Here is a 20,367-nt window from a genome sequence, read left to right as displayed (position 1 = left end):
CAACTGGTCACTGACCAGCACCTCTGGAGATCCTGACCACGGGTCCTGTGGCATCTGCCCGGCTCGGTACTCACTGTGAAGAGGAGTTTGGGCTGAGAGCTGAGCTGTGTGATTTGAAGCTGGCTAGGAGCGGGGTACCTGGCCTCTGCAGCCATTCCTGACCGCCAGCCCTGACCGGCGTCTCTTCCTGGCAGGGAACCCGTCACCCCAGCCTCATTACACAGCCTGAGCTGATCACCGCCCCCCCATTGTATTCCACAGTGTTTGCCAAGAACTTCCGTGTGGCGGCCGCTATGAAGACATCTGTGCTGCTCAGCTGGGAGGTCCCAGACTCCTACAAGTCGGCTGTACCCTTCAAGGTGGGTGAGGGCCATGGCCAGCCAAGCCTAGCATGCTCGCAGGCCTGCCATGGGCCGTCCTGCGTGGGGGCGTTTGTGACGCAGTTTCCTGGTTAGGTGGCCACACATGCTCTGGCCCATAGGCCCATGACGGGGAGGCCCCCCCTAAACACACCGCCTGTCCCTCCCTCCCCCCACAGATCCTGTACAACGGGCAGAGTGTGGAGGTGGACGGGCACTCCATGCGGAAACTGATCGCAGACCTGCAGCCGAACACGGAGTACTCGTTCGTGCTGATGAACCGTGGCAGCAGCGCAGGGGGCCTGCAACACCTTGTGTCCATCCGCACGGCCCCAGACCTCCTGCCACACAAGCCGATGCCTGCCTCCGCCTTCATAGAGGATGGTCGCTTCACCCTCTCCATGCCCCACGTGCAGGATGCCTCACTCATCAGGTGTGCGGATGAGGCCGTGCGGGAGAGGGACAGGGCTGGTGACGCCAGCGTGGGCGATGACAGCCCTCATTCCTGCTCTGCCCACCCAGGTGGTTCTACATCGTGGTGGTACCCATCGACCGCGTGGGTGGGAGCATGCTGGCCCCGAGATGGAGCACGCCTGAGGAGCTGGAGCTGGACGAGGTGCCTGCGGATGGGACAGGGCGCCATCAATGACAGCCCCATTGCATTGGTTGGCGGTGGCCCCAGTGACACCCCCAAGTTGGAATCACTGTCTGGCTGCCCTGGCCAGTAGCCTGGGCCTCTCTGGGGGCTCTGAAGCGGTCCGTTGGGAGTTTTCAGAAAACTCTTGGAAGGCTTACAGAGACTAGAGACACCCTGGAGGGTTTTGCTGAGGATCCCCCAGGACCACCTCTGCAGGTCTAGAGGCTCCTGAGCCCTACCGACTGGGCAGTCCCAGCAGATTGGGAACCCCCATCCCCTCCTCCTAGAGGTGCAGAGCCAGCCCCATCTGGTTAGGGTGAGGGGCAGGTTACCCAGAGGCCCTCTGCTCACAGGGCTGGCATGTCTCTATGCTGGTATGTGGCTTTATTCTGTGAGGACGAGGGGCAGGGCCAGACTCAGGCCCCTTCCATGGAAAGTGAGCCTTGGTCTCAGGCCAGGGAGATGTCAAGCCACAGGCCCCGGGGCACCTGGTCTGAGGCTCGGTGTGATCCCTGTGCTCTGCTCCGTCAGCTTCTGGAGGCCATCGAGCAGGGCGGTGGGGAGCGGCGACGACGGCGGCAGGCGGAGCGGCTGAAGCCATATGTGGCTGCACAGGTGGACGTGCTCCCCGAGAGCTTCACCCTGGGAGACAAGAAGAGCTACCGGGGCTTCTACAACCGGCCTCTGTCTCCGGACCTGAGCTATCAGTGCTTTGTGCTCGCCTCCCTGAAGGAACCCGTGGACCAGGTCTGCCTTAGCCGCCTGGGCTCCCAGCACCCTGAGAGTAGGCCATGTCAAGCACCATGGGATCCCAGACCTAGGGCTGCCCCAGAGACCCCAGACCTGCACTAGGGATCTCAAAAGACATCGGCCCCTAGGACCCAGAAGACCAGAGCTGATCCGGCCCTAGGGACTCAGTCAGCTGCCCAGGCTCAGGTCTGCCCCTTAGGATCCAGGCCCAGTCAGCCCAGCAGAGCCCAGCCCCAGAGCCCTTTCTCCAGGTTTGGTGGACAGACGGTGGGGGGGTCTCACACTCAGCTCACCACCCATGCCGTTCCTCCACTGGGTCACAGAAGCGCTATGCCTCCAGTCCCTACTCTGATGAGATCGTGGTCCAGGTGACACCAGCCCAGCAGCAGGAGGAGCCTGAGATGCTGTGGGTGACAGGCCCCGTCCTGGCAGTCATCCTCATCATCCTCATTGTCATCGCCATCCTCCTGTTCAAGAGGTGAGTGCTGCACTCAGGGCTCTAGGGGACAGCCACCTGCCCCTGGACTCTGAGGTCCTCCCCGGCACGGTTCACACAGGTACAGGGCAGCCACCGCAGCCTACACCCTCACTCCTGGGCTCACTGGGGAGCCCAGAACAGCAGAAGCAGCGTGTGTACACATGCGTGTGTGTTAATCTAGGTGCGCCGAGGAGCCACAGCTTCACAGAGGGCTGGTTCACTTGCATCCCTGGGCACGTCTATCCATCTGTGTCTCTGTTTCGGTGGATGTGAGCATGTCTGTCTTTAAGCTTCAGGACACTGCCCTCTCCTAGTCTCCTACCTCCAGCACTTCCTCTGCCACCATCCCTAGATGACTCCCTAGCCCGGCTCTCCCACTTAGGCCTAGAGAGGTGCAGACCCACCTGCAGGCCCACACACCCACGGACATTCACTTGGCGCCCGTGTATTGCGCTCCTGGTGTAACCACAGCATCCCCAGCTGTCGCAAACTCAACGTGTCTTGAACCTTCCCCTTAACCTTCCTCCATGCAGTCCCTGCAACAAGGGACTGGTCCCTCCACCTGGTTAGCAACCAGAAAGCTGGATGTCAGCCTCCTCCCTCCTCTTCCCTTTCACTCGGCCCGGTCCCTGAGAGTTCTGTCCCGAAGATGGCTGCACCTGCTCCTCCTCCTCTCCTGGTGGGCTCCCCGTAAGACGGTACACGTGCAGACATAGCTGGGGACCTGGCACACAGGGCTCCTCAGTCCTCTCGGGTGCTGGTAGCCACCTACCCCTGGAGCCACCCCTTCTATCCATCTACCTACCAGCCTGAAAGGTACTTCCAAAGATTTGTCACCCACAGTTGTTTGTTTAAGATTTTATTTATCTATTCATGAGAGACCCAGAGAGAGAGAGAGATGCAGAGACACAGGCAGAGGGAGAAGCAGGCTCCATGCAGGGAGCCAGACGTGGGACTCGATCCTGGGACTCCAGGATCAGGCTCTGGGCTGAAGGTGGCCCTAAACCATTGAGCCACCCAGGCATCCCTGTGACCCACAGTTTAAAACTTATCAGTGGCTCCCAAAATACAGTGACCTCTATCACCTGACAATCAGGTGCCTGACTGGTCTGGCCCCTCCTGCCATTCCATACCTCGTCACTGAGCTAACTCCGTTCCCTGGCCGACCAGGGCTGTGCCCCCTCCACTCTGCAGCTTTCCTGCTCAGGCCCACCCAGCTGCTGCCATCCTTCGAGACTCCCTTCCAGGGACCTCTGGCTGGCTCAGTCGGGAGAACATGCATCATCTTGAGGTGGTCAGTTAAAGCCCCACATTGAATAAAGTAGAACTTACTGTATTTTTATTTTTATTTTTATTTTTTTAAATCTTTTTTTTTTAATTTTTTATTTATTTATGATAGGCACACAGTGAGAGAGAGAGAGAGAGGCAGAGACACAGGCAGAGGGAGAAGCAGGCTCCATGCACCGGGAGCCCGACGCGGGATTCGATCCCGGGTCTCCAGGATCACGCCCTGGGCCAAAGGCAGGCGCCAAACCGCTGCGCCACCCAGGGATCCCTATTTTTATTTTTTTAAAGATTTTATTTATTTATTTATTCATGGGAGACACACACTCACACAGAGAGACAGAGACCCAGGCAGAGGGAGAAGCAGGCTCCACGCAGGGAGCCTGATGTGGGACCCAGTCCCGGGTCTCCAGGATCATAACCTGAGCCAAAGGCACATGCCTTAACCACTGAGCCACCCAGGCATCCCTAGAACTTACTTTAGGGAAGGAAAAAAAAGACTCCCTTTCCTCCCTTCCAGGCTCTGGCGCCCACCAGACCCTCCTGGTCTCTGCTTCTTCCCTACATCTCCCCTATCTGCCCCAGTGGGCACATCACTAGGACTGTGTTTCTAGCACCCAGCACACCGCTCTGAGCCCTTAGGGCATGTCCGTGAACACTTGTCAGTGAGGCCGTATTGGTTTGTATGTCTGAACGAGTCTGCACAGAGGAGGTCCTGTGCTCTGTGCCCCACCTACCCCTGACCCCTGACCTGGACTGAGGGCCTCCCTCTTGAAGAGTTCATTCCTTCCTCCCGGGGTGAATAGGGACAGGCTTTCCTGGTCCAGGGCATGGAGACTAGAGGCGGCGGCCCGAGGAGTGCCCCGCACATCCCCTCATCCTCCTCCCTATCTCATCCGGGTCCTGGGGCCTTTCAGGAGAACCAGCACCCTGCCTGGGAGTGCCACGTAGGTGCTGTAGATAGGTCCCTCCGTGTCCCCCATGTCTCAAGAGGGCCTGAGTGCTTCGCAGAAACAGTGACCATTCCTTTCTTCTGTCCTTGCCTGTCTTTCGGGACCTAGTAAACAAGAAAGGTAGGACTCATTCCTTCTCTCTTCACATGCCTGCCCCTTCACTTCTTATCCCTCTGCACATTTCGGGCCCAGCAGGGAGGGACGGGGCTCCGACCAGAAGCCTCCTGGCCTGTGCTTGTCTGGTCAGCTCAGCAGGCTCCGGGGTGGGCTCTGTTGCTCTCCCGCCTTGTACCCTGCACAGGGGAAGCCCCGTCCCCATGGCGTGAGCACAGTGCAAGCTTCAGTGCCTCCCCTGAGTGCACAGATGGGCTCCGAGTTCACTGGAACCTTCTACCAGGCTCCTGGTTCTCTAAGATTATCTAAGTGCTGCTGGAGACATACGTGCAAAGAACACTGGGTGCGAGGCAGGGGGAGGTGTGTATTTCTACACACTCGTGCACATTTATGCAAACACCTGTGTCCACATAGCAGGAGTGGCTCCCGGATGCTTTCAGCAGCTGGACCCCATGGTCTGTCTCTGACCCTGTCCTTATAGACAGGGGAGCTGAGGCCAACGAGGGAGGACTCTGCCCAGCTAGGGTGACGCCTTCCCCGTCCCTCCCCCGCTGCTCTGGACATTGACCCTGATACCGAGAGACAGACAGCTGGGGCCCGGCTCTCTGTGATGTTTGCGTATCTTATGTGTCATTTGCATGTTTATTCCTGGTGGCTCCTGCTGCCCTCGCTGTGGCAGCCTCGGGGACAGCAGCTCCTGCCCAGCAGCAGCCAGCCCTCTGTTGGGAGGCGCCACCAGCCTTTGCAAGCCCTTGCCCCCTCGCTGCACTGGCCCTCCGTCCACCCCAGTCCCGCTGTCTCCCTACCCGCCCTACCCTGTGTTCTCTGTTAAAGCTGCTCTGCCACTGGCTCCCCTGTGCTCCGAGACCCCAGGAGGGGCTGGGGCGGTGGGAGGGACCGAGCCGTAGACACAGGGTCTCTGGCACAGCCAGCCATACCGCCTGTCTCTGTCCTCTGCGTGGACCTCAAGTCCTCACCAGCCACCCTGCTGCCTCCTCAGGAAGAGGACTCACTCCCCATCATCCAAGGATGAGCAGTCAATTGGGCTGAAGGACTCCTTGCTGGCCCATTCCTCTGACCCTGTGGAGATGCGGAGGCTCAACTACCAGACGCCAGGTAGGCAGCTCCCCAGCCTACCTGCCCCCCGCCCAGGCCTGCAGGTCCTGGAGTCTCTCCCAAGAGCTCCTGGCCTTGTGCCCCCACTTCCTACTCTTGTTTCTTGCTGCCTGCTTCCTGAACCCATCCACTTTGTTGAAGTGACAGAAGCTTTTATAGGCAGCAAATGCCCAGGAGCCCTGGAGCCCTACAGCCTCTCGGGAGGCCCAGCTGCATAGGCCCTGCCTCCTGTTAGGTCAAGGTCTCCGAATCTGGGCTAAGGACCCTTACAGGGCCCACGTCCCAGCCACAGGGTGGCCAGAGTCTACACCTGCCCTTTGTCCCTTCTGTACAAGAGGTGGGAAATGCCCCATCAGACACTTCTGGTGAGATAGGGTGCCCAGACTTAACTGTGTGAGCACAAGGACCCCACTCAGAGCATTACACCTGCCCTTCCTTCCGCAGCCACTCTCACACGGCTCTCTGGCTGTCCCTTCTTCCTAAAGTGTCACTGCCTCCCCATGCCCCAGTAGACACACCTGAGACGCCTCCCCTAGATGACACCTTCCAACCCACCTCAGCCCCCACACAGGCCTAGGGGTCTCCCCTGGTTTCCAGAACCTCCCTGCTCCTTCCCCAATGACACCTCTCGCTCTGGGCTAGAATCACCTCCATGGCAATCCAAGTTCTGTGGAGCCAAGAACTGTGTCTTGTTCATCGCCATCCCTTGTACTGTGCACACAGTGGGCTCTGATTGGATACCTGTGAAACGGACACACGAGTGAGTGAGTGAACTAACACACACACGGGGCTTACGTGAGGTAGTTAAATTAGCACATATCAAATTGCTGCAAAATGTGACGGCTTAAGACAACAATAATTATGCGTTACCCTTTTCAGTTTGTGTGGATTAGAAATTCAGACAAGAGTATATAGCAGGAACAGCTTGTCTCTATTCCAGGATGTCTGGGGCCCTCACCTGGAGAACTTAGAGTCTGAGAGCTAGAATCACTTAAACGTTAGCAAACTTCGGCTTATAGCCAAACATGACCCACCACCTGGTTCTGCAAGTAAAGTTTTATTAGAACCCAGCCACAGCTACTCATTCATATACCACGCACGGCTACTTTCACGCTACAAAGGCAAGGTGAAGTAGCATCTACTGTATGGGCACAAAACCAAGGATGTTTACTATTTGGCCTTTGTGGAACGGTTTCTTGTCCCCTGAATTCTGAAGGCTCATTCATTTATTCATTTACATGTCAGGTGTTGATGCTAGAGTCAGTCAGCCGTGAGCCCACCTGGGGTTGTCAGTGGGAACAACCGCACGAGGCTCTTCACGTGGCCCTGGCTCCGTCACAGCACAGTGACTGAGTCCCAAAGGCATGCGTCCTGAGAGCAAGCAAGCCGGGCCACCTCGCAGGCTGTTCCAACCCAGCATGATCATATCTACCTACGCAGAATCCACTCTCTAGGCTGCTTAGGGGCCTGGAGGGTGGAGAAGCCGCCTCTGAGAGGGGATGCCAGGCGTGTGAGCATGAGTCAAGCAAATGGGGGGAGGTAGGAGGAAGCTCCATTCTGTGGAAATAGCACTGCGGAAGCACCCCACGGGCACTGGGTGTCCTGCATTCTTGGAGTTGGGGTACTGAGAGCCCACAGATGAGATTGGGGGGTAGACAGGGGCCACCACAGGGGAAAACCTGAGTGTCAGGCTAAGGTTTGGACTTCATCATGACGGTACCAGGGAGGCATTGAAAGTCTTCACCAGGGGAGCAATAGGGTCAAATTGTGATTTGGACATCTCACTCTGGCCACTGTGTGGAAGTCAGACTGGAGGGGAGAGATTGGGAGACTTGAAAGCCACGGAGTAAGTGAGAGGTGCTGAGGACATGGACAAAGAGGGTGGCCATGGGAGTGGGGGGCAGGCGTCGCCAGCATGAGGAGACAGCAGGGCTTGGGCTTAAGGCTGAACAATGAGTGTGGGGTTCCAGGAGCCCCCCCCACCGGTCTGTGGGTCCACGCCTCCACCACTGCCACCCACCTGAAACTACGGATGTGGGAGGTGACGAACAGCCTGTGATGGTCAAAGCCGGAGGACAGAAGGCAGGGCAGCCAAGAAGGAGGGGAAGTTGAGGAAGGCTGAATGAAGAGTAGCCAGGGAGATTAAGAAGGAGCAGCCAGAAAGGACGAGTATGGGAGGAGCGGAGCATCCCTGAGCCAAGGCCGGGGCTGGCTGTGCACTGGGAGGACCGTTGGCTTTGGCAGTTGGGACTGTGGAGAGAGCATGGTGGCCGGGTCCTGCTGGAGCTCTGGGCTGGTGGCTGTGGTTTTCTCCACGATGAGGTAAGAGTGGTTAGAGCATCAGGGAAGGTGTGGCCTGGGTGTGGGCGCTAAGCAGGCACGCCCCGGGAGGACTGCTGAGCTGCCAAGGGCCCAGGGTTCAGATCCCGAATGCCTGTGGCTGCAGGGGCTGGAGGGAAACTGCAGGGATCTGAGAGGAAAGGAGGGATGGAGAGAGAGTGAAAAGAGGGTGCAGACGTGGGAAGGGCCGAGTGCAGAGGGATGGGGTGTCCAGGAGGGGCTGGGGGCTGGGGCCAGCCATGAGTCACCACGCGTGCAGAGCTCAAGGAACCGGCCCTGCTAGTGGGGAGAGGCATCCCCGCGGACACAGCAGTCCCTGGACTGTTGAGAGAACCAGGGACCAGAAGGGACAAGGGAAGGGATCAGGGGCATGGCAAGTATTCTTCAAAATTTTTTTTAGTTCATAGAGGTTTTTTTTTCCTTCTATAATTTAATCTATTCTGAAAATGTTTCAAAATCATGGAAAATATAGTCCTATATGCATATCCTTGTGTAGCCTGACCCTGTCGTTTCTGGCCATGCGTGCCTCCTCTCTCTAGGGGAAAGCACGCTCCCCTTTCACCTAATCATCTGAAAATAGCCAAGGTCAAATGTTGATACCAGAGGGGCTAAGGGTTGGTTGGGATCTAGAATTTAGTCTTAAAAAGAGTCCCCCACGGCTGCCCAGGCCCCCGGAGGTTGGGAGCGCTCCGCTTCTGGTGGGAGATGGGCAAGCGTTCCTGGGGGGAAGGGTGCGGAGGGGGCCTGTGGTCGGGCCCATTCCTCCAGTCCCTCCACGCAGCTCCCGTAACCCGAGAAAGTTCTGGGCTTCCTTCCTTTGCCCCGCTAGTTTTTCTGTTTTCTTTCTCTGCAGGTTCCAGTGTCCCCAGTTGCCCGAATATCTCAAGTTAGTTTTCTGAGTTCGGGGGCTACTCTGGCTTCTGTGTCTGTTTCCTCCAACTTTTTCTCACGCCATCGCCTCTGTCCCTTCTTGAATCTTCTTCCCCTCCTCTCCTTGTGTCCCCCACCTTCCTCCAGTCCTGTCTTCCTTCCCACTGGCCCAGCCCTGGTCTCTGCCTCTGTGATCTCCAGTCCCCATCCGACACCTTTTGGGGGCCTCCCGTCTCCCGTGTCCACATCTCCCTCCCCATCTCTGCGCCTCTCTCGGGAATCTTCTGCGCCATTCTATGTCGCCGTACTTTGCGTCCACTCCATCCACACGCTCGGTGTAGCGCCGATGTCACCGAGTCTCCCACCGTGACTGGCGCCAGTGAGGGGCAGGAGGGCTGTCCGCAGGCAGGGCCCGTGGGGCAGGGTGTGCAGCTGCTACCTGGGCTTCCAGCCCCCGCCTGGGAGGAAGGAAGCCTAGTGTCCCCCTAGAGGACCCGCCAGGTGGGGCCCTAGTGCCCTCACTGAGCGCTGCAGCCCACGCCCACGCGTGCTCACAGCACACACATTGCCTCACTCCACCCCTGCCCCCGGCCGCTGTGTGCTCTGCCATCCCTGTCGCCGCATGTGCTGCTGTCCTCATGCCACCAGTGCCGAGTGCTCCATGGTCACACGTGTGCACATAACATGCATCGGGCTATCTCAACTGCCAGCGTGGGCCTCACGCTGACGCCACCTGTGTGTGCCCCCCCCCCCAGGTATGCGAGACCACCCGCCCATCCCCATCACTGACCTGGCCGACAACATCGAGCGCCTCAAAGCCAACGACGGCCTCAAGTTCTCCCAGGAGTACGAGGTGAGACGTCCCTACCTCTGCATGTGCCAGGGCTAGGCCCACCCCCATGCCAGCTCCTGCCCTGCGTCGGGTCCCAGCCGTGGTGGGGGAGCCTCCGGGCTTCCCTAGAGCACAGATTTGGAGGAGTCAGCAGTGGCTACTGGAGAACCCAGCTCCTCGGGTGCTAGGCCTGGCTGAGCCCTTGTAAGCAGCCCACGGCTGGACCCGCTCACGCGTGGACCGGTAGTAACAGCTCACACATCAGGAGCTTCCACAAGCCAGACTAGCCTAGGCAGTTTATGTGCGTCTTCTCGTTCTGCTCTCCTCACAGTGTGAAATGGTTCTGTTGTTAACCCACCTTACAGATGAGGAAACTGAGGCTCAGAGAGGGGAAGTGACTTGCCCAAGGGCAGAGAGCTGGTGCATAGTAGAGCCAGGAGTCAGACCCAGGCCTGCCTGACACCCTCATGTGTGTTCTCAGAGCAACACGGGTCACAGAGCAGGGAGTCGGGGGACTCCAGGCCCGCTGCTCAGGCTGCACAAACCTTCCAGCTTACGGCCCCCCACGTACGTGCCCTCTTCACTCTGGTCTTTTTTTTTTTTTAAAGATTTTATTTATTTATGATAGTCACGGGGGGGGGGGGGGCAGAGACACAGGCAGAGGGAGAAGCAGGCTCCATGCAGGGAGCCCGACGTGGGATTCGATGCCGGGTCTCCAAGATCACGCCCTGAGCCAAAGGCAGGCGCCAAACCGCTGCGCCACCCAGGGATCCCTTCACTCTGGTCTTGACTCCTACCTGCTGAGGGCTCCAACCTCGGAGCTCCTGGAGTCTGAGGGCTTCCAGGCAGCCCAGCGGGGAGGGCTCTGCTGGAGAAGGAGGTGATGAAGGAGGCCCCCACCTCCTCACCTGTGCTCCAGGGAGCACACACAGGTGGTATCCTGCTTCGGCTCCTCTCCTGCTGTTGCCCCTGCTCCCGGCACAGGCTTGGCCAGGACTCACCCTCAATCAATAATGGGCAGATAGGTGATTGATGGGCTGGCACAGCCCAGCCTGTGAGTCTGCTCCCTCTCATCAGATGTCCCCCACCCTCACCCCGGTGGTGCGTGGTACCCTGGGGTCCCAGGATTCCCCTTCTGGGGGCTTTGGGTCAGCTGGGTTCTCACGGCCGTGGGCCAGATTTCTGCAGAAGCATTTGGGCCTGGCAGGCAGATTGATAAACATGTCTGCCATGAGGAAGGCATGCCGCCTCGACCTGTAGAGCAGCCTCTGGGGCCTGTTTTCAGTTCTTCCACTGGCCTGGAGGGCCTTCCGTGATCTCTGCCCACCCCTGTCCCATCCCATGTCCCACAGCTGCCCTTCCTTCCTCACTGTCAAGGTTCACGGCATCCCCCCTCTTACCTTCTGCCCACTTCTCTCCTCCAGCCTGAGCTTTTCCTCCTTCTCCTCCCAGAAGCCTTCTCTGCTCTCCTGGGCCTGCTGTGGGCTTTCCCTCAGCCAGGATTCCATAACTCTGTCACCTCTGACAGCCAGTCAGTGATCACACTGCCTAGCGCCTACCTGTGCTGAATGCTGGGCGTACGGAGACAAATTCGTCAGGTGGCTCAGCCGGTGGGGAAGCCAGCTCAGGCAGGTGATCGGCCCTGAATACGACATCATACCTTCGGATTACATATGCCAAATCGTGCGGAGAAAGCAGGCTGGCAGCACCAAGGCAGGCCGAGGGGCGGGGTGTGCTAGAGGGCCTCAGCTGTGCCTGCTGTCCTGTGGAGAGTAGTAGCCTGGCGCCAAAACACGAGCGCAGCGCGTGCTCTGCTGAGGACTTCGGGTAATGTCCTTCTGTAGAAGGGGGATAGTCCTGGAGCCTGCTTCAGAGGGGCATTAGGTGAGGGACTACGTGCAAAGTGCTCAGAATAGCGCCACGCACACCATGGCTTCTGAGACTCTGCTACTACCGTCATGATCTGTGGTGGTGAGCGCAGAAGGCACTGAAGCAGGAAAATGATAAATCAGCATTTTCTGAGGGTTGTTCCAGCCACAGGACATAATGGGGTGAAAGCAGAAAGGGAGATGCCCAAGTCCGAGTTGGGGTGGCCTGGCCGAGGCCTGTGACAGCAGGTTGAAGAGAGGCTGAGGAGGGTGTGGAAGCCCTAGGACATGGTGGGGCCTGAGGGGACAGGGGCATGGAGGGGTTTTTGAAGATGACGTGAGGGTAAATGCATGAAAGTGCCTTTGACCGAGACGGTGTTCTGGTGGCCAAGCTACTTAGCAAGGGTTGAGATCGCAGGGCCTGTGGGCCCCCAGGTGGGGTTGCCCAGGAGGCTGCCGGCCATTCAGCTCGGGAGCTCAGGGAGACTGGGCTGCGGCTGGGGGTGCATGCAGCCCCAGCATGTGAGTGCAAGACCCTACGAGCAAATGAGGGCCCCAGCAAGTGATAGAGTGCGAAGGCAGCCCAGGAACGGCCCCTGGAGGAGTGCTGGGCCCTGCCTGTGGCAAGGACAGGTGGGCGGAGTGGAGACAGACAAGGAAGGGCCGGGGAGGTAGGAGGAGAGCTGGACAGGGTGATGCAGTAGGTGCCTGGCGCCCTCAGCGGCATCGGGTGCGGCACCACTGGCTACCATTGCTCCTTCTTGGTCTGTACGCATTTCGCTAGTTGGGCGCAGGGTCTGAGGGACTTTCCCCTGGCCATTCTACTGGGCAAGGGGATTTGGTGCCCCATGCAGAAGGGTCTCTGGTCCATCACCTACCCGACAGGTGGTAGGGCAGCCTCAGCCCTACGGCTAGGGGAGCGTGGGGCTGGTCGCGGCCCGGAAGCGAAGGCAGCATGTGAGCACCACCTGGCAGGCTGGGTCTTGCGAGCAGCAGGGAGACCTCAGCCCTTACCCTGCCCTACCTGTCTCCATTTCCTACAGTCCATTGACCCTGGACAGCAGTTCACCTGGGAGAATTCAAACCTGGAGGTGAACAAGCCCAAGAACCGCTACGCAAACGTCATCGCCTACGACCACTCCCGAGTCATCCTTACCTCCATCGATGGTGAGCCAAGGGCAGCGCCCCCTCCATCCCCTTGCTCTCCTCCTTGCTGGCTGGGGTGATGTTTCCTCCTGCAGGAGAGGCCCGTGGGCCTCAGGAGCACCAAGGTAGAGACGGCTGGAAGGGGCCCCTGGAAAAATGCTCTCCTGGGTCCCTTCCTGTTCACAGGTGTCCCAGGGAGTGACTATATCAACGCCAACTACATCGATGGCTACCGCAAGCAGAATGCCTACATTGCCACGCAGGGCCCACTGCCCGAGACCATGGGCGATTTCTGGCGGATGGTGTGGGAACAGCGCACGGCCACCGTGGTCATGATGACACGGCTGGAGGAGAAGTCTCGGGTAGGACTGTGCAGCAGCCTTCCTGCTGGGGAGGTGGGCTGGGGAAGACTCAGTCTCCAGTGACTTTCAGGCACCTCTTCCTGCCTCTGTCAGAAGCTCCCCAAGGGGTTCACCAAGTCCTCTTGTCTTCTTGGGGTGTTCTCACACCCCCCAGCTACTGGGTATTCCTGGGCTGTGGCACGTTCCCTAGACGCCAGCACGTTGCTCGGATATTAATATGTTGTATCAGATGCTGTCTTTTTCCAGGAACGTTAATGCATTCCCCAGTTGCTAGCATGTTCCCAGGATGTTCACATGTTCCCCAGATGCTGGAGTGTTCCCGGGACATTAGCCCATCTCCTAAGTTAATTAGTGGAAAGAGCTGCCGTTATCTGCTTCTGCACTGCAAAGCATCAACCGGAACGTAAAATTTACAGAGCTTGAAAACGGCGCATAAACGTTATGGGCAAATTTGGCAGAAAATGTGCCTGGTGCGATCTGGTCATGAATAAATAATTTTCAATTATGGCCCTCATTCTCCTAGCTAGGGCAGGGATGGCAGTGTAGCGTGAGAACCTGATTTGGTTTGGCAGGGGGGTGGCATGATAGATGTGAGAGTTCAGGGCCGGGGGCCTGGCAGCCATGTGGGCCAGACCTCCCACCCCCCCTTTTGCCCCAGGGTCCCTGCCTGTCCGGGCCTTTGGGGACACCTAAGCACCCTCAGACCTGCCCCACTTGTCCCTATATAGGTGAAGTGTGATCAGTACTGGCCAGCCCGGGGTACCGAGACCCACGGCCTCATTCAGGTGACCCTGCTGGACACGGTGGAGCTGGCCACATACACTGTGCGCACCTTTGCACTCCACAAGGTACAGCCTGCCCCCATGCTCGCCCCCCCGCCCCAGCCCTGTCAGGAAGCGTTCTGATCACGGTGTGCTGAGAGTCAGGGCCCAGAGGTGTGTAATTGCCCTGTGGCAGCCCGTGCCATGGGGCGGGGGTGGGGGGTGGGAACAGCGCCTCAGGCTCCTCCAGTCCCCCTCCTGTGGCTGGAGTCCTGGCCTGGCCTCAGTGCCAGGTTGTCCTGCCCTGAGTCTAGAGTGGGCATGCTTGCCCTGACACATCGGGTCTCCCCGCTTTTCTCCCCAGAGTGGCTCCAGCGAGAAGCGGGAGCTGCGTCAGTTCCAGTTCATGGCCTGGCCGGACCACGGGGTTCCCGAGTACCCCACCCCCATCCTGGCCTTCCTGCGGCGGGTCAAGGCCTGTAACCCGCTAGACGCAGGGCCCATGGTGGTGCACTGCAGGTGAGAGGGTTCGGGGCCACCCTGGGGGCGGGCGTGGGAGGCAGCCTGGACCTCTGCCCAAGCAAGCCCGTGTCCTGCAGTGCGGGCGTGGGCCGCACGGGCTGCTTCATCGTCATCGACGCCATGCTGGAGCGGATGAAGCATGAGAAGACAGTGGACATCTACGGCCACGTGACATGCATGCGATCGCAGCGGAACTACATGGTGCAGACAGAGGACCAGTACGTGTTCATCCACGAGGCGCTGCTAGAGGCCGCCACGTGCGGACACACGGAGGTGCCTGCCCGCAGCCTGTATGCCCATATCCAGAAGCTGGGCCAAGTGCCTCCCGGGGAGAGTGTGACCGCCATGGAGCTCGAGTTCAAGGTGGGCTCAGGGGCCTGGACTGGGCCGAGGGGGAGACCCCCACCCCCACCGAGAAGCCAGGCCTCACTGGCCTATTCCTCTGTCTAGCTGCTGGCCAGCTCCAAGGCCCACACATCCCGCTTCATTAGCGCCAACCTGCCCTGCAACAAGTTCAAGAACCGCCTGGTGAACATCATGCCCTATGAGTTGACCCGTGTGTGTCTGCAGCCCATCCGTGGTGTGGAGGGCTCTGACTACATCAATGCCAGCTTCTTGGACGGCTATAGGTCAGCATGCCCATGACCGCCCCCCATACTCTGCAGGTGCCTGGGCCTGCAGCAGGCCAGCTGGGGAGCACAGCAGAGTAGGGCCAGCCCGGGAGATCAGAGCAGGCTTCCTGGAGGAGGGGGAGTCCAAGGGACTGATGAGGCAGTCTTGGGGAGACTCGGGGGCAGCAGCAGCTCCAGCGTGTCCGGTCCCATGCCCGCCACAGGCAGCAGAAGGCCTACATCGCCACGCAGGGGCCCCTGGCAGAGAGCACCGAGGACTTCTGGCGCATGCTCTGGGAGCACGGCTCCACCATCGTCGTCATGCTGACCAGGCTTCGGGAGATGGGCAGGGTGAGCCCACCCCCCACACCCCGGGGCGCGCCGACCACCTCTCCACACCTCTCCCCTTTCACAGCCGGCCTCCCCCCACCCATCCCGGCAGAGCCTCGGGCCCCCTCCTCACCACCTGCAGCATCCTGCCCCAGAACCCTCTGAAACCTGCAGCTGTCCCCCCAGTCCCTCTCCACTTGACCACGGGGACTGGGCCGTTTGTCCACAGGAGAAATGCCACCAGTACTGGCCAGCAGAGCGCTCCGCTCGCTACCAGTACTTTGTTGTTGACCCGATGGCTGAGTACAACATGCCACAGTACATCCTGCGTGAGTTCAAGGTCACGGATGCCCGGGTGAGTGTACAGAGCAGGGGTGTGTATGTCTGCACGATAGCATGTCTGTGATGTTGCCCAAGTATATATGGGGTGGTGGCAGTCTTCACGGAGCCCTGGCTCAAGCTGCAGGAACCTGAGGTGAGGGTGAGGGTGTGGGGCCAGGAGCACCTCTCTCGGGGCCTCAGGCATGATAGTTTCATGGGCGTGCACCTGTGTCGTGCTGCCTGTATGGCCTGGTGGGGCCGCGGGGGCACAGAGGCTAACCCTGTTCCCTGCCCCCCTCTTCCAGGATGGGCAGTCGAGGACAATCCGGCAATTCCAGTTCACAGACTGGCCCGAGCAGGGCGTGCCTAAGACGGGTGAGGGCTTCATCGACTTCATCGGGCAGGTGCACAAGACCAAGGAGCAGTTCGGGCAGGACGGGCCCATCACGGTGCACTGCAGGTAGGGCCAACCCTGTGGGGGGCTGGGGAACGGGGGCGCCCGTGGGCCTGGTGGGCAGGACCCCAATCCAATGCTGTCCTTGAGCAGTGCTGGCGTGGGCCGCACCGGGGTGTTCATCACTCTGAGCATCGTCCTGGAGCGGATGCGCTACGAAGGCGTGGTCGACATGTTCCAGACCGTGAAGACCCTGCGCACACAGCGCCCAGCCATGGTGCAGACGGAGGTACGCAGGCCCCCCACTGGCTGGCACGGGGCCTGGCTCCTCCCACGTGCGTGCCGCCGACGTTTACCATTCCCTGCTCTGCCTGAGGAGCTGCGGTAGGATGAGTGGAGTGTGCTCCTCCTTCCGCAGCTGTGCCCTGAGCACCAGCAGTGTGCCTTGTTCCGGCGAGGGTGGGACAGCAGTCCTTATGGGCTGCGCAGTCTAGGAGCAGATAAACATGGTAGGGGTGGGGCAGTGGCAAACGGGGAGAACCAAGCCTTCCGAGGCTCCTCCAGGCTCCCTGGACACCGCCTGGGGCAGACATCTGGTCTAGCACCTGCCTGTGGTCCCCAGCTGCAGCGTGAGTGCCCTTGGCAGTGCGTCGGGAATATCCACTCACGCTGCCTTGGCTGACCCGCCCCTGTCCCGGCAGGACCAGTACCAGCTGTGCTATCGTGCGGCCCTGGAGTACCTTGGCAGCTTTGACCACTATGCAACGTAACTACCGCTCCCCTCTCCTCCGCCGCCCCTGCCTGGGGCTCCGGAGGGGACCCAGCTCCTCTGAGCCATACTGACCATCGTCTAGCCCTCCTGCACGGATGCTGTTGCTGGCAGAGCACAGCCCACTGGGGTCACAGCGTTTCAGGAACATTGCCACGCCAAATGGAGAGCCCAGAACACCACTGGGCGAGTGGGTGGGCCGACAGCCGGATGCCATGGCCCGTCTCTGTCCACCAGGCCCACCCAGAGCCTGCGTCGAGCTCTCTGTTCTGTGTCGCGTTTCTCATGCTTCTTCTCATGGGGTGGGGATGGGGGCAAAGTCTCCTTTTTTATACATTAAGTGGGGGTAGACTGAGGGATTTGATTCTAGCCTCTTCCCTCTTGATTTTCCTTTTGCAAATCCTTAACTGCAGAATGGGCCGCTGTGGGGGTTAGGGTTCAGTTGTTTTCTTTCTTGAGTTCACTTTGGATCCTTTTTGTGTATGACTTTTGCTGCTGAAGGACAGAACATGCCTTCCTCTGTGCGGAGCTGGGGCCACCAGCCTGAGTGGAGGCCCAGCCGCGGGCCTGGGAGCCACCGCTGACCCAGCTGCTCCTCCAGCCCTTCAGACAAGATCCTGTTTCAGCCAAATGTGGGGAAACACAATTCTTTTTTTAAGTTTTGTTTTGTTTTTCCTCCAGAGCCTTATTTTAGGCCCCACAGACAGTGGTGGGCGGGGAGGAGATAGGAAACACTCATCTCCAGTTGTCTATTCCTGTGCGTGCGTGTGTGTGTGTGTGTGTGTGTGTGTGTGTGTGTGTAACATTCACAGCCCAGAACCACAGACGTGTCTCGGGGAGCCTGGCAAGGCATTCCTCATCACCATCGTGTTTGCAAAGGTTTAAAAAAAAACACAAAGACAAAAAAAAAAATCCCAAAAAAAACAAACAAAACCCACCAAGAAAAAAAAACAAGAGTCATCCCCCTGGCGTCTGCTTCCAGCCCCCAAGAGGGGGAGGTGGCCCCTTGTGCCTGGGCTCCCCAGGGGAGCTGCCGGGCTGACCTCGGGGGCCCTCAGAGCCGTGCTTTTCGTCCCCAGCCTTGCGGTATGGCGTGGTGGTGGTCAGCTGTGGATCTGGCCGTGCAGCCACAGGGATCGACACAGGTCAGGGTGTGTGCCACGCCCCGCACACCTCAGGGCCGAGCAGGGGCACAGCTGGCCCTTCAGGTCCAGGCCAGTGGGCCTGGGAGCACACGTGTGTCCTCAGAGCAGGGGCCAGATGATTCCCCTCCCTGGTTTGCAGCTGTCGTCAGAACCCCTGAGAATCGTTCTATTCCACTCTCTCAAGATGCCCTCATAAACCAATGTGGCAAGACTACTGGACTTCTCTCAATGGTACTATAATCAATCCTTATTATCTCGGCTTGCTGAGGGGCGGGGAGAGGGCCTCTGGGCAACACTAGGTAGGTAAGCGGGGGCGGGGAAGGGTGCATAGCTGTTTTAGCCGAGGGACGTGGAGCTCGTCCTCTAGCTAGGCTCAGTCAAGATCAACAATCCAGGGTTGGTAATGTTGGATGAAACATTCATTTTTACCTTGTGGATGCTAGTGCTGTAGAGTCCACTGTTGTACACAGTCTGTTTTCTATTTGTTAAGAGAACTACAGCATCATTGCATAATTCTTGATGGTAATAAATTTGAATAATCCAATTTCTTACAAACCGGGCCTCTGTCTCAGCTCTTTCCGGAACCAAAGAGTGGGCTCTGTAAGGTCAGTAGCGAGGGGTAGATTCTGGAGATGCCCTGCTGCCTAAGGAGGCAGCGAGGCTGGCCTGAGTATTTGTGGCAGCTCGGGCTCCCGGCGCTGCGGCTCACTTTCTGAAAGGAGCGTTACGAAGCCTGGAAACCAGCCACCGGTGTGTATCAAGAGCACCCCACGGGGGACCCAGCTCCCCAGGCAGCCAGCAGACACTTTGCCTCTCCTCCCCTTTCTTCTCCACCTCCCCTGCCGAGGAGAGAGATGGCCTGGGTGCCCCCAGAGGCTGGGACCCGACGGAGATTGGTTAGTGAGGACTCTTGGAATCCACGCGATGCTGCTACTGGACCCAGGGTGGCTGTCTGGCCCCCCGACAAGCAGCAGTATCATGGGCCTGGCTCGGCTCCTGGAGCCCTGCAGCCTCTCCAGCAGTGATCGGCCCAGCCCTGCCAGCTTGTGAGGCCACGGAACTTCCCAGGCACAGAGGCCAGACCCAGACCGAGCGGGGATGGAGCTAAGTCAGCAGGGACCGGGCTGTCGGAGAGCTCTGGCCGTGACGAGCCCAGCGCAGAGGAGCCGCGGGCACGCCTGGGCAGCACCTGCCACCTGACAACGCTGCGGGTGGGCGCAGGCTTCCCAGAGGAGGTGACCTCAGCTGGATTCGGAGTGTTTCATGGGGCCAGCGGTGATGACTTTTACGAAGTGGGGAAAGCATTTCCAATGGAGAGAGCAACTCACAGAGGCTTGGAAGTGGGAAGCAGACCGACAGGAGGAACTGCAAGGAGTGGGGTGTGACTAGGTGGGGGGGTCGGGGGCTGAGACACCCTGAGAAAGGCCGCTGGAAGTAGCCAGATGGCGCAGCGCAGGGGTTTCGGTTGATGTGGACCAGACGAGTCCCCGGCAGGCGAGGTCCCTCAGTCACGTCCTGCCGCCTCCAGTGTTGGCAGCTGCCCCCTGGGGGACCCCGAGTCCCAGAGGCCTGGGATCCGGGCTCCCCAGCACCTCGCTCAGTGCCTTGCGTGTTTCTACTTGCTTAGAAAAATGACCTCGTCATTGCGTTACTCTTGATGGTATTAAATTTGAGTGATTGTTTACTAAATAAAAGAATGAACCTCCAGACATCTCCAAGTGAGGAGTAAGTGTCAGATCGTCACTTGGACAGGAGCCTGAGGACCGCGGGGCAGGCTCTGCACAGACGTCCTGAGGTCCTGATCGCCAAGGCTGGGCAGACCCTCTGCGCTCCGTGCCACAGACCAGACTGAAGTTTACAGTGGATTCACTTGCCAAAGACCACAGGGCAGGTGAGCGCCAGAGCTGGGACCGACACCTGACTACGTCAGCTCCAGAGTCCCTGCTCCGCCCCCCTCTCTGCCCCCCCCCCCCCCCCCCCCCCCCCCCCGTCACAGTGTGCAGCACCCCATCCACTCAGTCCCCCCCACGCCCAGCTCATCACTGAGCCCCGCCCATCCGGCCTTCCTTCTCCCCCTTTGGCCTCTCTGCATCCCCTGCTGGTGTCCCCCACCACCCTCCCGCCTGGATTCCCACCTGCTGGGCCTGCCCTCAGCCCCGCCCCAACCAACGCATTCTCAGCACAGCAGCCAAAAGATGGATTCTTCCCTTGGGCAGACGTGACCTTGTCACGTCTTGACCAGACCCAGCCAAGCCCCCACAGTCAGCCCAAACTGCACAGGTTTCCCAGGCGGCAGGACCCGGCCTCTGCAGCCTCCCTGCCCCTCGCCCCCTGCCCTCCAGCCATGACACAGTCTACTCTGTCAGCTTGTGCCTACCTCACCACTCCACCTCTCAGCTCCGTAC

General features: G+C 59.3%; 1 protein-coding gene across 2 annotated transcripts in view; it reads left to right on the top strand.

Moving 5' to 3' along the window:
• PTPRF (protein tyrosine phosphatase receptor type F) overlaps positions 1–19,669 on the top strand; it is an 89,477-nt gene extending 69,808 nt beyond the window's left edge. For both annotated transcript variants that reach the window (XM_055341682.1, XM_055341683.1), the window contains 18 exons: positions 262–359; positions 539–792; positions 882–975; positions 1,528–1,743; positions 2,070–2,224; positions 5,576–5,691; positions 9,657–9,754; positions 12,645–12,768; positions 12,934–13,109; positions 13,838–13,957; positions 14,235–14,389; positions 14,470–14,755; positions 14,843–15,021; positions 15,228–15,354; positions 15,563–15,688; positions 15,960–16,114; positions 16,202–16,337; positions 16,750–19,669. In XM_055341682.1, the coding sequence (XP_055197657.1) occupies positions 262–359; positions 539–792; positions 882–975; positions 1,528–1,743; positions 2,070–2,224; positions 5,576–5,691; positions 9,657–9,754; positions 12,645–12,768; positions 12,934–13,109; positions 13,838–13,957; positions 14,235–14,389; positions 14,470–14,755; positions 14,843–15,021; positions 15,228–15,354; positions 15,563–15,688; positions 15,960–16,114; positions 16,202–16,337; positions 16,750–16,818 (2,684 nt within the window). In that variant the 3' untranslated portion in view covers positions 16,819–19,669. The remainder of the gene's footprint in view (positions 1–261; positions 360–538; positions 793–881; positions 976–1,527; positions 1,744–2,069; positions 2,225–5,575; positions 5,692–9,656; positions 9,755–12,644; positions 12,769–12,933; positions 13,110–13,837; positions 13,958–14,234; positions 14,390–14,469; positions 14,756–14,842; positions 15,022–15,227; positions 15,355–15,562; positions 15,689–15,959; positions 16,115–16,201; positions 16,338–16,749) is intronic.
• The last annotated feature ends 698 nt before the right edge of the window (positions 19,670–20,367 follow it).

This window comes from Nyctereutes procyonoides, unplaced genomic scaffold (genome assembly GCF_905146905.1).
Source record: "Nyctereutes procyonoides isolate TBG_1078 unplaced genomic scaffold, NYPRO_anot_genome, whole genome shotgun sequence".
NCBI classification, from domain to species: Eukaryota; Metazoa; Chordata; class Mammalia; order Carnivora; family Canidae; genus Nyctereutes; species Nyctereutes procyonoides.
This window is presented reverse-complemented; position numbering and strand designations above follow the sequence as displayed.